This window comes from Meleagris gallopavo, chromosome 16 (assembly GCF_905368555.1).
Source record: "Meleagris gallopavo chromosome 16, MGAL_WU_HG_1.1, whole genome shotgun sequence".
NCBI classification, from domain to species: domain Eukaryota; kingdom Metazoa; phylum Chordata; class Aves; order Galliformes; family Phasianidae; genus Meleagris; species Meleagris gallopavo.
Genome location: NC_139419.1, coordinates 3203570 through 3218988, shown reverse-complemented (window position 1 = coordinate 3218988; position 15419 = coordinate 3203570). Strand labels below are relative to the sequence as shown.

General features: G+C 47.2%; 1 protein-coding gene across 4 annotated transcripts in view; it reads left to right on the top strand.

Moving 5' to 3' along the window:
• TTYH3 (tweety family member 3) overlaps positions 1-12220 on the top strand; it is a 71122-nt gene extending 58902 nt beyond the window's left edge. For 2 of the 4 annotated variants that reach the window (XM_085237114.1, XM_085237113.1), the window contains one exon: positions 6462-12220. In XM_085237114.1, coding sequence (XP_085093240.1) covers positions 6462-6477 — 16 coding nt within the window. In that variant the 3' untranslated portion in view covers positions 6478-12220. Of the gene's footprint in view, positions 1-1049; positions 1152-6461 lie in introns of all 4 variants that reach the window. The other 2 variants (XR_014886716.1, XM_085237112.1) reach the window with 2 other exon arrangements.
• The last annotated feature ends 3199 nt before the right edge of the window (positions 12221-15419 follow it).

Genomic DNA, 15419 nt, shown 5'->3' with positions numbered 1-15419 from the left:
TCAGCAATGAGAAATCCTCAGAAGAGCTGACGTGTTGCACGCAGTGTGGTGTGGCAAGAGCTTGCTTTACCACTGGTGTTTCCTGCCACTATCCCTCTGGAACTGCCAAGACATATGTTCCTTCTGTGTCTGTAGGCCAAGATCCTGCCTCCCCTTCCCCTACTGCTCTTCTGCTTCAGAAAAAAAGCACATTCCTTTCCGCAGGGGATTTAGTTATGCAAGATGTTTCCTGGTTCTTCGGTAGCTGTTTGTGTTAATACCCTGAAAGGGGAACTGAGTCCTGGTGCCTTAGGCTGGTTTCTGGGAGGAGATAAAGATGAGATTTTATTTTTATTTTTGCAGGGGAACTTGACTTGACAGCAGTCTGTGTGGTCTATAGGGAAGTGCATGAGCAGGGGAAGGAGGAGAGTGCGTTGCTCCTCCTGTAGACAACTGAGCTTCTGCCTCGGTGAAGCAAGGAATGGGCTGTAGGATAAGTGTGGTTTCTGGAAGGGCATGCTGATAGGTGGAGAGAGAGAAAATCCTTTTTGCAGTCCTGCAGTAGATGCAGTCAGCAGAGGAGGGGCACTTTTCTGTTTCTGTACTCACAGCTCTCCATAGTAGGTGGCTGGGATCGTATGGAGGCAGAAGAACTTGCACGACCTGTTTATGGGAAATTATCTGTGGAAGGAGAGAGATAGGAGGATGCTAATGCTCGTGTCTCTGCCTCTTAGTGGGAGGGAGAAGGGGAGCTCACCATGTCAATAGGGTATATCCAGCGAGCTGATGCATTCCGTTTAGCTTTCTTTCTGAGAACAGATGGTGAGAACTGAGATGTGATGATCCTGCCGCATTGTTTGTCCGTTACTTTTCCTGGCTTTTTGTTTGTTTGTTTTTTTCCCTCTTCTCATTCCTTCTGTTTTCTCCTTCTTGCCACAGGGCTATTCCTTTAGGGTTGTAGAGCCCACCTTGTCACTGACACACACCACAGCGTTTCACTTGCTTGCACTGTATTTTTCATGCACGTTGAGGCTGCACTCTCTTTTTCTCTCTTTCTTGCGTCATCACAGTTGTATTTGGCTGCCATGGACAGTAGCAGCCATATGAGCTGGCAGCTTAAGCCCTCGGACAGTGCACGGACATACTGGTAACAGCGCCCGCAAATGGAACAGGTACTGGAAACAAAAAGGTCCTTCTTGCTCAACCCCTTCTCCACTCCCAACCACTCCTCATCCCTGCACTGTTTATCCCAGGCCAGTGCCTTTTATTTCTTCACATTCCTTTCCTCTGCACCTCCCACCCCATTCCCTCCTGCCAAGGGTTAAAATGACTTAGTTTTGCTCTGGTGCAGACTCAAGCAGCAGATTTAACCTTGGAAAGGCTTCTGGTGCTCGATGTGATGGCTGGCTACAGGGACCCGTGCCTCACAACGGCTCACTCATGGCTGCTTTACCTCAGAGTGCACACTGGAGAACAGCTTCAACACTTAGTCCTGAGCACTGCTTAAATGTGGAATTAGTGGTGCACTTTAAATGCAGAATAGAAGTTCTCCCATCCCAAGAAGCTGCTTTAAAGCAAGAACCAATCTAGTAGCTTTTCAGTCAGGACCAGTTCTCTTATTTCAACTTTTTAGCTTCCCTTGATCCCCGCTGCTGTTCTTTTTGTATTGACTGCTCATAGCAGCATGTGCCCCAAACCACAGATGTTTATCTGCCATGTGCCTTAAGCTCCTCAGTAGGATTTTTAATTTGTTGAAAGGCTCTGGTTGGTAGTGGTGGCCTGTCCTAAAGAGTTATTTCAGTGCCTGTTAGACCTGTGTGCAGCTTCTCCTTGCATTTAAAGTCAGAAAGGAGTCAGTTTAAAGGCAACTTCCCTAAGGGTCCAGGCGTAAGCACTAAGATTTATTTCACTCTGTTTCAAAACCTTTTACTGTTTTGTTTGTTCTGTGTATGTCCAACTCATTTCATCCATCTCCCATGGGCTCTGTGAACAGAGCCCCCTTAGCATCATTTCACTGTCTGAATTTTCAATGTGCTGTTGTTGCTGACAGTCTCCAAGATAGCCAATGTGTCTTCCCTCACAGTAGTCCATCAGAAAGCCACTTGCATACAGGAAGAGTAGGTGGTCTGCATTAGGCCTTGGAGTTTTTTGCTTGGTTGAATACAGGGTGTAATGAAAGCTCCCAGGCAGCTCACCTGGTGTAAAGGACAGCGTGTTCCCCCAAGGGAGCTACAGCCATGCAGTGACTGGAAGGTGCTGGTTCCAGTTGGAATAAGGGGGCTATTGCTATTGCTTTTGGCCTGTGCAGTCAATGACCCCTATCTTAATTCTGTTCCCAGGAAGACGTGTCCGTAAAGCTGCTATTCCTCCATTTCTGCTGTTCTTGCTGGGACTTCTCTCAGCCTTGCATTGGATTCCTTTCTGTCGTGTTGCTGCTTGGTCTGTGCTCTTGCTGCCTCTTGCCATTTGTCTGCCTGTCTTGTGACGTGCTGGGAAGTGTGCTGTCTGACCTGGATGTCTCAGTGCCCTCTGCCACGGTGCATGAACACAAACCTGTCTTGAAGCATGGTGCTGGAGCCCATGGAAGGGTCACAACTTCCTTCAGTCTTAAGCCTTGTAAAGACTGCTCCTGGGCTCATGGTGGTCTTTCTGCTTCCTGCTGGCGGTATTGTAGCAAAGTCAGAAAACTACTTATGAGTCTATCCCATGAAATAAAATACTGCCTGGTGGGGGGAAAATTCTAGGGTCTTTATACTGGGCTTGAATTATCCTCTGGGCTGGAACATGACCTCAGTCTTTACTGTCTTCTGTTTCCCTAAGGTCACACCCAGAGTTAATGTGGCTGTCTGTAGGGCTAAGAAAAAGCCATTGCATTCTTTCCAAGACTTTAAAAACAAACAAAACAAACAGAAACTCTGTTATTTGGGCTTAGTCAATTTAAATCTCTTTGAATTCAGAACCCACTGGCTGGAATTGGCTATTTCCCTCCATTTGTACCTCCCATTCATAATGATACCAAACCCTGTGTGTCTACTGTGCTGTAGCTATTTGAGAGGTGGATCAACCTTTAAGAACTTGACTCCAGAAACCTCGGTCTATATTGGCTTACTAAAATAGCTCTGGCAGGAAATCAAAGTCAGGGTAGCCAAAGAGGTGTATTTATTTTAACTACAAATAGTCAATGATTTTTACTTGGAGTCGTGGTTTCACACGGTAAGTGATCTTCCAGAGCAGCTCTGTTAGCAATGAAGTGCTCACAATCTGCACAGTTCACAGGACTTGGTAGAATTTATGGTCTCTAAAAATTAACCAATTATTCTCATTATTAGTATTTATTTTTTTTTGCAACAAATGATTCCTTTGTTTGCAAGCTGCTTCTGTTAATCACCTCACTCTTACGTGTTCACTAACCATACTTATGAAAGTTTATGCCCTCAACAAGGCTAAATGTGAATGATTCTTCTTTCAAGTGATGCAAAATAAACTCTTGTGCAATCAGCTGTGTTTGTCCTAGCTGACTGGTAAGTGCCTAGGAGGTGTGCTGTGTTGGCTAACACAAGCCACCTGGAGGAACAGCAGCAAGAAGTCTGTTAGGCCCTCTGCTTGGGGTAGCCAACAGTGTGGAGAAGGCATTGACTTCCTTGCTGTATTTAAAAGGGTACAAGAGGGCATGTAGGACCTGGGTGCTGAGAGTACTGGAAGAATCGATGCATTGTGCATGTTCTTTGCCTTCTATGCAAGCCTTTAAAGGAAACTAACTGCAACTGTGTGCATGATGGCTTTGTCAGGCAGTGTATGCAGGTCACCTGAGAGCAGAGACCAAGACTTCCTTAGCTCCAAACTGTGCTCAGGCTTAGAAGCCTTTAGATTCTTTTTTAAAAGAAGCTAAAGTCTAAGTTATTTTAATGGTGAATAGTATAGTTTGGTTTCATATCCACGTGACTGGCGAGTTTCTGCTGATACGTCTTCATTTGTTGGCCTGTCCAGATGTTGGGATCTGTGTATTCCACAGCATCTTTCCATTGCTTCACAGCAAAGGATGCACTAAAGTGCTTAGATGAGAGACTGCTGCTGACAGCATGTGGAGCAAAGCATTCGTGCAGTGAGTCTAATGTAGTTACTGAATATTTGGTGCATGCTTGTGGAGCTGTGCTGTGCTGGTTATAAGAGGTGTGCAGAAGTTCTAGCTCTGTTTCCAATTTTCAACCCAACTTTTCATGCCTGTTAGAAATATCCTTAACAGAAGGAGTAACCAGTTCAAACTGTAATGGGAAAAGGGTGTAAGGTACAAAAATCCTGAGTTAAGGAGAGAACATCAGCCCTAACTCTGACTATTGAGTCTTGATTTGTTCCTTGTGGTGGATTGCAGGTAGGTTTGAATGTAAAAATGCATTCTGCTTGACTGTTTTGGGTTTTTTTTTTTGAGGGGGGGAGAAGGAGCAAATTCTTTTCAACTTCTCTTTCCACAAAGGGTACATTATTGAAATATGGTTCATCAAGCAGTCCATCTTGATTGTTAATGTTCTAAAGAAAATTGATGCTGCAAGTTGTGCACTGAATCTGTGGGATTTCCATGATCCTAGAAGATTTTTTTCAAAATACATCTTGCAAAACCTTAACAACTGCGAATTTTCTTTTCATGCTCATCTCCTACCATGCTTTGCACATGGGATACAAATGGAAAATGAGCAATCAAATGCATTTTGCCTTCTAAGATGCTCTTCTTAGCATGATGCTTGGCTGGAGATTTCAACATTGTACTATCTGAATGTGTCCTGCTTATCTTATGAGAAAATTCTTTGACTTCTAAGCCTCTTTGAGCCTGCTGGGTTAGTCTCATGTTTTAATAATGCCCTAAACTTCATTTCTGAAACAGTAATTGTATTTCATAACCTGTATGGAATATAGACTTAAACTGGCTCAGCTTGGCATATTCTACCTTTTCTTTCTCACTGGCAAAAAAAAAACCAAAAAAAACTTAAAAAGAGAAAGAACATGTATACCCTTTGTCTTCTAAATATAGATGCTGTTTCTGGGCCAGAGTTTTATATTAAGATCCACGTTCTGCAGAAAGTTTTCCCGTTATGGAAGATAGTAAGAGATAAGTGTGCAAATAAGCCCCAGGTATCTTCATCTTCTGCCAATGGGGTCAGCCCTGCTGAAGGAGCAGCATCTCTCTTCTATTGTACAGAGGTTCAGCCTGGTTTGGTCTTTGAAGGAAAACTGAAAATGCTGTTAATTCTCTGAAACCTCCTTTGAATAGCCAGGCTTTTGAAAGCCTAAGGATGCCTCATAATGTTCTTTCCCAGTGGGCAAGATAAATCATAGCTCCTGGTGTGGAACTGCCTTCCAGTTGTCTTTTTGCCAGCTTAACTGGCTATTTTATGTGGTACAGTTTTAAAGGTGATAATAAGTCAGTATGCTGAAGAGCACTCTTGGGAAGTAAGATGTGGATGTTACAGAATTATTCAAGCTCCTGCTGGTATTAAGAAGAGGAAAAAGCACCTGTCCTCATTGCTTGGTTTGGAGTATCGTGGTAGCTGAATCCCAGAAGCACTAACATGGCCATGATCAAAGCACTGAACGCATTGGAACAAAGAGGAAAGAGTCTCTCGTTCTTACTGCAGTGTATTTGCATGCTTTTCAGCTCAGTATCCAAAGCTGGATGGCACGTTATCTCAGTAGCCTCTGGGAGCTGCTTGGGATTACCTTGCTTTGAATAAAAAATTATAAAGCAACCCCCAAACCAAAGGCACCTCACACCTCTGTGAGCTGCTTTTCTCACCCCCAGGCTGGAGTCTTGTCTACCACTGCATGGTACACAGGCTGGATCCCATGCCATGGTGGATAATTAACCACCTGATAACTATTAAATAGCTAATATCTTGTTGGATGGCAGCTTGTTTCCAGTCTGGTTGGGTCTGTCCTTTCTCAGGCATAAATTGTTCTCAGGGATTCATTCTTCCACACTTTCCTTTCAAAGTGTCCATTTGTGATGCGTGCAATCTTCTGATGACCTCATTGCAGAGAAATGCAATGAACTTTACACCTATTTTCTTTTCAACCTCCTTTTCTGGCATGGTTGAAAGAATCAACATGACTAAAAGAGGATGAAGGCATGAGGTGGGTTTTTACATCTGTATCATTTCCATTTCCCTTTCTTCTTCCAAGTGAAATATGGCACATTTTGATTCAACGACTATAGGACTTCGTTCTCTATAGAGAGCTCGGATAAATCATTAGCCCATATGCACTGACCTGGCCAGCATCCTTGCAGCAGGCTATACCAGTGTGTTGCTCTACACAGTGACTTGTGAAACTTTCCTTGTCAGACCAAGCCAGCAGCTCCTTGATACGCACCGAGTGCTGCCAATGTTGTGCTGGGAAGTGATTGCAATCTGTTGTTCCATCCTAATATTATTTATTCTGACTTCTCTGTTGTTTTTGTTTGTTTGTTGTTTTCTTGTCTTGTGTTCCTCCAGTACACCTCCAGCATGAGAGCCAAATACCTCGCCACCAACCAACCTCGTCCAGATGCTGGCAATGTGCATTAAGATGCGAAAGCAAAAGAAAATCAAAAAGAAAAACAGCAACACAATAAAAACCACACAAAAAACAACAGCAACAAAAACCCACATGTGCAGTCAGACAAAACAATGTGCCAACTGCTGTGCCCCTGTGCTGTCCTCGTAGAACAATCCTGCTGTTCTGCCCAAAATCCAGTGCAGCTCCTTCTGTTTCTCCAGCTCAGAACACCTCCAACCTTGTACCTGCCCAATGGAGTGGAAGCCCTTTTTGAATTCAAGCCTTCACTTTGTTGTACCTGATGTACAAGAGAGAGCAAGCAAGTGCAGGCAAAGCAGCTGAAAGATTACCTGCCTGCCCTGGGCTCCACCTGCCTGGGGCCAGCTTTGTTGGAATAACCTGATAGAAAGCATTGGTGAATATCTTCTGCCCGCGTTTTTTCTCTTTCAGTTCCCCAGAGGAATGTGGTGAAAGATGGTGGTAGATCTTCTGCTGTGGGATCAGCAGAGCTGCTCAGTCTGTCAAATGCTGAAGAGGCAGAGGCTCGCTGTCTGTACAACATCCAACCAGGGGAAGCTGAGTTGATGCGCAATGCGGCATCATGGTGGGAGTCCCCTGGTCCAGTGCCCTGTGTGGGGGAAGGGAAACCCCTGCCTCTTGCTGTCACTGCATATCCACTGTACTTTGGAAGCCTGTGGTTCTGTTCTAGGAAAAAAAAACCCACTCCACTACCCTGATAACTTCTTTTTTTAAACCACTAAGAGAATGCCTTTTTCTTTCCCACTGTAGCTAGCATGTGAATTCTTGAGAAGGAGCAGAGGATCCCCGCACCAATTAAATTCCCTGTCCATTGCTCTGAACCTGACCTCTCTGCTCCATCAGGGAAGCCCAGGTACTTGCAGAGGGCATTCTGCAGCAGGTGCTGCCTTTACCAGGCTGACACAGATCAAACAGGAGCCAGCCACCGCCCACTTGGTGCCAAACTTTTCCAGGAAAAGACTGCGTGGTGGGGATTTTTGCACTAAAGAGTTTCAACTCTCTGATGCTAAGTCTTATGGGACAGTCAGCTTGTGAAAACAAGAGGGGCTACAAGCACCGATGGATTTATAGTAAATGCAAGCTCTCCCTGCAGGAGTGACCTGTGAACTCTGCTGGACTTTCTTCTTGTTTTCTTTTTCTATCACCATTTACAGCACAGGGTTGTTGAACTGGCACTGAAGGAGGCTTTTTGGAGCCTCAATCCTAACAAACTCACAAGATTATCAGCGTATCTTCTGTGCTTCAGAATCAGAAGCCCAGATGCCATCTGGATAACGTCGTGACTATCAGAACATGTTTTTATTCTCTTTGTTTTTGTTTTTCAAGGCACATTGCTAACCACTATATTAAGGCACACACAGGCATTTTTCTAGCTACGAGGCAGAACAAAGCTTGCAAAGGGGCAGCTGGGTGCCTGCAAAGGGCAACATCCTCCACTGGTGCTGTACTTCCCACTGAAGAGCAGTGCTCCAACAGGCACTGGCAGCTTCCTACTGGAAGAGGAGTCTGCCTTATGATGGGCTGGTAGTACTGTAGAGTAATGACCTTCCAGTGGGGAAACTATGATGTTCCTTTGTGACTTCTTCAGTTTGTTTTACCTCTGAGCAGGGGCACCTTAGTGCAGCTGCTGAGTGTGGCATTAAGTAACTGGCGGAAGAAATGGAGTGGGAAATATCCCTCAAACTGGAGCTGAGCCATTGGCAGAGGCAGTTAATCTTCACCTCCGTGACGTTCAGACTCAGGATCTGTTGGTCCCACGTTTGCTGTACGAGGCGCAAAATCTACCGATCTGCCTTTCCTCAAGTCAGTTGCCTTCTTGCAGTGAGGTAAGAATTGCTCCTCGCAGGTAGCTGAGATGATGGCGTTTGCTGTGAAAGGGTACCAGCTGTGTGGAAAGCAAGCTTTGTGCTCCTCACGGGAAGATAAACGACTAACAGACTGAGAAAAATACAGGCCAGCTTTTACCATTCAAAGGGATGAGAAGGAAAGGGAAGAAGAGGCATCACAGGATAAGATTTGGGAAAAAACTTCACCGTAAATCTCTGGAAGCAGGATTTTCTTGCTCAGGATTGAGTAGGCCTTTCAGACACATTTGATGGGCTTCACACTGAAACATACCTCAGTGTTATCAAATAACAAGGGCAGGGAGTGTGCTGCAGGGTGTACAGAGGGACACTGTGGCTCACGAGCACCAGATTTTCCACCCTGTCCTAAAGGAAAACCCAGGAATAGAGCATGTGGCATAGTAGCTTGCAGGGTCCAAAGTGTGGAATTACTATCCAGGAGCAGCAGAACCTTCTTTGAATGCTTTGAAGAAAGAAGCGAGATGCATATAATCCTGATTAAGACCAAATTGTTCTGTCCCTTCGAGGATGTGCCCAGATTGCTACTTAGGTTACCATTTTAAGGGGGGGTGCCCTAAATCTGTGGCCTGATCCTACTCCCTGAAGGCAAGTGTTCTGGAAGCTGGAGGGTGTGGGGAACCCTGTGGAGACAGGTGCTTCTGTATATTGCCTCTGCTGTGTACAGAATGAATCTGGAACGTGTGTGACTGCACTTTGGAAGGGGCTGCATCTGAGTTGTCACAGCAGCACTGCCTGCTGCTGCAGGGGTAATGGGGAAGCCTGTGCCTCTTGTTTGCAGCATCTAATGCAGCAGCCACCTTGACTTGCTTCTTTCCAAGGTTCAGCACAGCCACCCTTACCACCCAGAACAACTTCTGACGACACTTGGGCTTGCAGCAAGGCACAGATGTGGAGGTATGTGCTCTCTGACTTCAAAATATAACTGGAAAGAGTGTTTTGGAGATGACATTTTGCTCTCTGGAGGCCAGCATAACCTGACTGCAGTGTGAGTTGTGTACTTTTTTGTCCAGCCAGCACTTCCTTTACTTGACATGGATATTGCACTTTTGTAAAGCATCCTGGAACTCTGCTGCCCCGCTGCATGCTGTGCAGAGCGCTGGATAGGAAACACAGACAAATGGTTTGGTTTTCTTTTAGTATTGTTACTACTTTTTCTCTTTTTTTTTCTTCTTTTTTTTTCTTCTTTTTTTTTTTTTTTTTTTTTTTTTTTTACTGGAACCTTGAGCAACAGCATGGCATTTCTGCAGACTGGTCTGAGTAGATCTGCTGAAGAACAGATGGCCTTTGCCTATTCCTATGGCTGTGACACAATCAGTCTCATCCATATGGTCACATTTTGTCTGAGGAGGGGACTCTCAGAAGCCAAGATCTCCCAGACTCTGTGCCTCCCTCTTGAGTGAACAGCAGGTGCTATCTGGCAAAGACTCATCTGTTCTAGATGGCATTCATGGTTGAGGGAGTCCAAACTCTTCGAGCTGTAGGAGTGAAAGCTGTAGAGACTTCTCTCTCTTCCACTGTGTGTCTTTGTTCTTAATGTGACAAAATGCCAAGGCCATGTCGCTTGGTGTGTCCCAGCTGACTTTATCAGAACATTTATCATGTTACTGGTCGCTGACAAAGGGGTCCAGAATTCAGGGGAGCTGAGATTGGCCTCTGGACACCTCACTGGCTGTGGAAGGAGGGAGGCTCGTCCAGCTGGAGGCGACTGCATTGCTGAAGGCACTTCATGTTACTTTTTCAGAAGCACAAATGTGGTCATTGGCTTGTCTGGTTGGCTTGGTTTATTTCCACTGCATCATCATGTGTGAATGACTTTTTCTTTTGAAACTGAGAACTCTTCCAAGCACATGAACATCTCCACAATGTGAAATGTAAATAGCATGTTGGACTCTCGTGTCCAGTGTTCAAGACTGCATTGTAATTGTAAAGGAAATCGAATCAAGACTTGGCTGTGAATTTCTTGTGCTGTCTTGGGAATATAACTGTAGTGTTTGTATCCTGTATGTATTATTAAACTGAGTTCATTTTATGTGCTGATAAAAGGGTTCAAGCTAAGGTTTTTAGCGTGCATCCATGTATCCAAATGTGAAGGATGGAGTGCTCCCTTCCCCTCCTGTCCTTTTTAAGTTTTCTCCATTTGATAGCTGTTAATTTTCCGTGTACAGTCATCTCAGCCACGATGCAAGGATGTTCATGTGAGTGCTTTGAGGAGGACGCAGTGCATGAGGATTTCAGTGATTCCTAAGTCAGGATTTCCATAGTTGTTCCCTAAAAATATGCTGTGTTCACATGAAAAGTTTGGCTTTTCTGAGAGTAAATGTTTTCTCAGGGGCTGCTTGGCCATCACTCATGAGGGCTCTGGGTGCTGCCAGGTGTTAGCAGACAGGAGTGAGTGGATATCTAGATGAGCAAGGTACAGATCCCCGTATGGATAAATCCATGTTTAACTTCTGGTCCTATCATTTCCTTTCAGCAGCAACAGAAATCACATGCTGAGCCCTCTGAAGGGAAGGGAAGTGGTGCGGCTTGTTGGTTGTAGTCACCCTGCCTGACGTAGGCTTGGGTCAGGTGGGTTTCTCCTTAGGTGGGGACAGGTCTTTGCAGCATTTCCTACACGGGGAGCAAGGAGAAGCCAACGTCTTTCCCCCAAAACCGGTCAGTGTAACTCACTGAACATCTTGGGCTGGGAGGGGAAAAGCCCTCTGGCAGATTCTGAGGAGTAGGTCTTACACCTTGAGAGATGGGGCCTGGCAGGGCTGAGTCTGTCCTGTAACCAGATTGATTCTGTTATCACCAACTGCTCTCCTTTTCCAGAAGTGATGGAGGTGTGAGCTGCAAGTGGCTTCTCCGCTCCTTCCAGGAGGTCCAGCAGAAGCATCAGCTGTGTTGGTGGCAGTGCCTGGATGGCTAATGAGTGCTCTGTGCGTTGGGGGGAGCAGTGTGGTCCCCAGCTGAGCCCCCTGGGGAGCGTTGCCCAAGAGAGGGGCTGTCACGGAGCCTGGAGCTCCCCGGTGCTCACCCAGCCCTAAAGCAGAACATAAAAGGCCGTGCAACCAGAACATTCAAAACACTCCTTTCCAGAAGAGGAGAACTGTAGCATGAAGCTCTTAGGTGCTCTGCGTATTTGATACCACCTCGCTCCTCGCTATGCAATTCCAAACTCCTTCCTTCCTCTTCCTCCTCCAATCTCACACAGAGGCTTCTCCAGCAGCCTCTGCCCCGGGGGGGCCTGGGCTCCTCAAACAGCTTCATTCCATTTCTTGTCCTCCACGTTGGGTCCGGGTGCTCCGCTGCTGCATCGCGTGCCTCAGGTCCCTTAGTAGTGGGGCAGCCCCACGAGTCATAGTTGCATCATTCAGAGGGCAGTTCTTTTCTTGGACACTGTGCACAGAAACCTAAAGATGAACATGTTCCTGGCCTTTTTGTAACTTTTCTGTTTTACTTCTTAACCATAATGGTTGTATATCATACCACTTTATATACATATATAATATATAAATATATATATAATTATTTTTTTTTTTTTAACTTTGGACCTGCTAGTTTCTTTCGAGTGTTCCTGCACTTACCCAAAATGTTTTTAAATTGTGAGGGTTAAAGAGGATTGAGCCCATTTTTGTATCTTTACTTTTAATTCTGTAGTTCTCTTGATTGTAATGTAGCTATTTTTTACTGTAACTTTTTGGTTTGCAAATACTAAAAAAAAAAAAAAAAAAAACAAACAAACAAACAAAAAAATTCCTTAAATGTAATTTCTGTGGTTTCTATTCAGCTTGGGTTTCATGTTTTAAAAAATAAATGATATAAAACCACTCTTCCTTCTTATTGATTCACACTGCTCCCAAACCTGCCTGAATTGTTGGTACCTCTCAAGCACTGCAGCGTCGTCTCCGTGGGCTGAGGGCAGGCAGCAGAACTGTGAGATCGCTGGTAGAGGGGGAAGAGAAGTGCCATGTAGGATGGGTACCAACCTCACCAGGAGCCGATGCTCCCAGATGTCACTGCTGGGCTGGGCTGGCATCCTTCAGTGAGGCTTTGACTCTGTCAGTGCAGTATTTATTGATGTGCTGTGTGTGTTGTGAGGCCATTGGTGCAGTGCAGAAACACCAGTGGCTTTTTGCTGCCCCTTTCACCTTGATGCCCCTTTTTCCCAAGCTAAGGGAGCTGGGCTTGTTCAGCCTGGAGAAAAGAAGGCTGCGGAGTGACCTCATTGCAGCCTTTCAGTACCTAAAAGGAGCCTACAAACAGGAGGGGAGTCAACTCTTTGAAAGGGTAGATAACAGCAAGACAAGGGGAAATGGTTTTAAGTTGAGGGAGGGAAGATTGAGTTTGGATGTCAGGGGGAAATTCTTTACAGCGAGAGCGGTGAGGTGCTGGAACAGCTGCCCAGAGAGGCTGTGGATGCCCCATCCATCCCTGGAGGTGTTCAAGGCCAGGTTGGATGGGGCCCTGGGCAGCCTGGGCTGGTATTAAATGGGGAGGTTGGTGGCCCTGCATGTGGTCGGGGGGTTGGAGGTTTATGATCCTTGATGTCCCTTCCAACCCTGGCCATTCTGTGATTCTGTGATGTGAATCCACCAGAAACCAGTTTTCCTCCCTTCATTAATAATTGACAGATTTGCCTCTCCTTTTTTGCCCCCTAAAAGAAGCACCTGTGTCTTCCATCCATGTGCTGATTAAACCCGGCTGGGAGCAGCCACATGGCTGATGGCAGGAGAGAAAATGAAGCCCCCCCGGCGTTCAGCAGGTGAATATTCTACCAGGTGCCGACCCTCCAAGGGATGGGAGCAGCCCGTGCCCTTTCCCAGTGCTGGCAGCTGGCCGTGCCCGGCAGGCTTTGCTCACTTGCGTGGGTCGAGGCAGGGCTGGTGCCTGCATGACAGAGGGGAGCGTGAGGAACGTGTTTGGATAAACCTCACCCTCTGCTCAGCCTTCAGTAGTGGTCCGTTAGATCTCCATCCTCGCAGATAAGGCACAGAGGGATGCCCTGGGGAGATGCTTTCAGATGTCTTTGCGCGTTCTTCTTGCCAGGGCTCCGGTTTCCCTGCTCCCCGAACGGGGAGAATCGGATCTGTCTGACCGCGTGGGGATGCTGAAGTCCTGCACTCGGCAATCGGAAGGCTTTGAGGCGGAGGCAGCCACAGGAGGAGCGAGCAGGCAGCGATGCGGGCTGCAGAGCTGTGCCCCCCCAGCCGGTTCCATGGGGCACAGCAGCCCGCAGGATGCGCTCCCCGCAGGGCCCACGGTGAGATCCCCGCTCAGCGCTCAGGACGTGCCGTTAATCCGTCCCAGCTGTGCAGGAACCTAAGAGGTGTTACAGATGTAGTGATGAGCAGGCTCTGCTCCCACCCCCCTTCCTTTTCCCACCAGCTGAACAGCACGGCATGGGATGCTCTTACCCCATAAATCATCACTCAGATGGGATGGGATGGGATGGGATGGGATGCTCCAGCTGGAAGCAGGCGCTGCCCCAAAAACTCCCCATGACCCCCCCCCCAAGATGACTTGTGTCTGCCACCCTGATAGGTGCTCACAGCCCTGAGTACAGTTTAGGGTGAGTCAGTGCCTCTATTGGCCACAGTGCACCCATACTCAGCTTGTCCTTCATGTGTTGGCTGTGGAAAAGCACAAGACGGTCACTGGGACATAACTGGAGCATCACCTGCACTGTGACTGTGATCCACTGCACCTAATGGGGGCGAGCACAAACCCAGCGCTGACCCCTCAATAGAGGCATCCCAGCAGGACTGTATAGCAGGGTTACACAGTGGGACCATACAGCAGGGCTACACAGTAGAGCCATATAGTGGATCTTTACAATGGGACAACAGCTTTGTCCAGCAGTGCCGTGGGAAGTGCTCCCAGCTGTGTTTAAGATGCTCAATTCATCTCCCGTGCGCCTCCTCCTCCGCTCTTGGCTCACGTTGTGGCTGCAGGAGCACAGCGCTGGGCTGAGGCAAACCAGAAGCAGCCGGGGGCTGGGAGCTGGGGCCAGGGGAGGGAGGGGAATTGGTTTTGACAGGGACACGGCTGCTCTTAGGAGGCAGGAAGAGAAAAACATGCTTTGGAGGGCTTGGGAGTGTTATTTTTTTAAATCATCTGCAAGGGATGTGGTGTGGGAAACAGCAAGAATGTTCAGGGGGAGGTGGGAGATGCAGGGGGCTGCTTTGAGGAAAGCTGTCCTATCAACAGGCTCTGATTTCACAGTGCTGGGATGGGCAACGTCCAGCCCAGGTAGGTAAACAAGTGGGTGGGTGACGGATGGATAGATGGATGAATGGATAGGAATTGATGTGCGTTGCTTGAGTCCTGTGATTCATCTGCTTTTATCTTCATTTCCCACAAGCATTCCCGGTTTGCTGGCTGGAAGTGGAACTTGGAGAGGATTCACACAAGTTTCCCCGTCTCCTGCCACCCCTCCCGTCCCGATTCACAAATATTTCTCGCCGGGGCTGCTGCCAGGAGCAGTTCTTGTCCTATTGCAGCACTAACACAAGTCCCCCCGCGCCGCCAGCAGCTGGGAAAGCAGCAATTCACACAAAGCCCAGCACATGAAGTGACCCAAATGCAAATTAAAAAAAAAAAAAAAAAAAAAAAAAGGGTGTGTGTTCCAAGGGGGGGATGAGAGAGAGCAGCAAAAATGACTAGCGCAGAGTTTTCCTCCCTGCAGGGCCAGAAGAGCCTCCAGCCCAGTGCTGGAGCATCCCTGGGGCACGGCAGTGGCACAGCAGCGGTCCCTCCGCAGCAGCCGTGTCCCCACCAGCCCGGTTTGTCCCCTCGCTCCTTCTGAAAGGCACTGAGTTGTTGGCAGTCGAGGATAAACAGGACGTCCCACACCGTCCCACAGCAGCACAGATGAAAGCGGGTTGACCCACGCACCCGCCAAGTATGTGAGAGCAGCAGGGCTGGGCTTCGTTGCCGTTTTATTTATTAATGCATTTATTTATTTACTTTCCAGCCTACGAGTAAAGAGGGAGAGGCCACTGTGTTCTGCCCGCGCTGCTCCCCAGG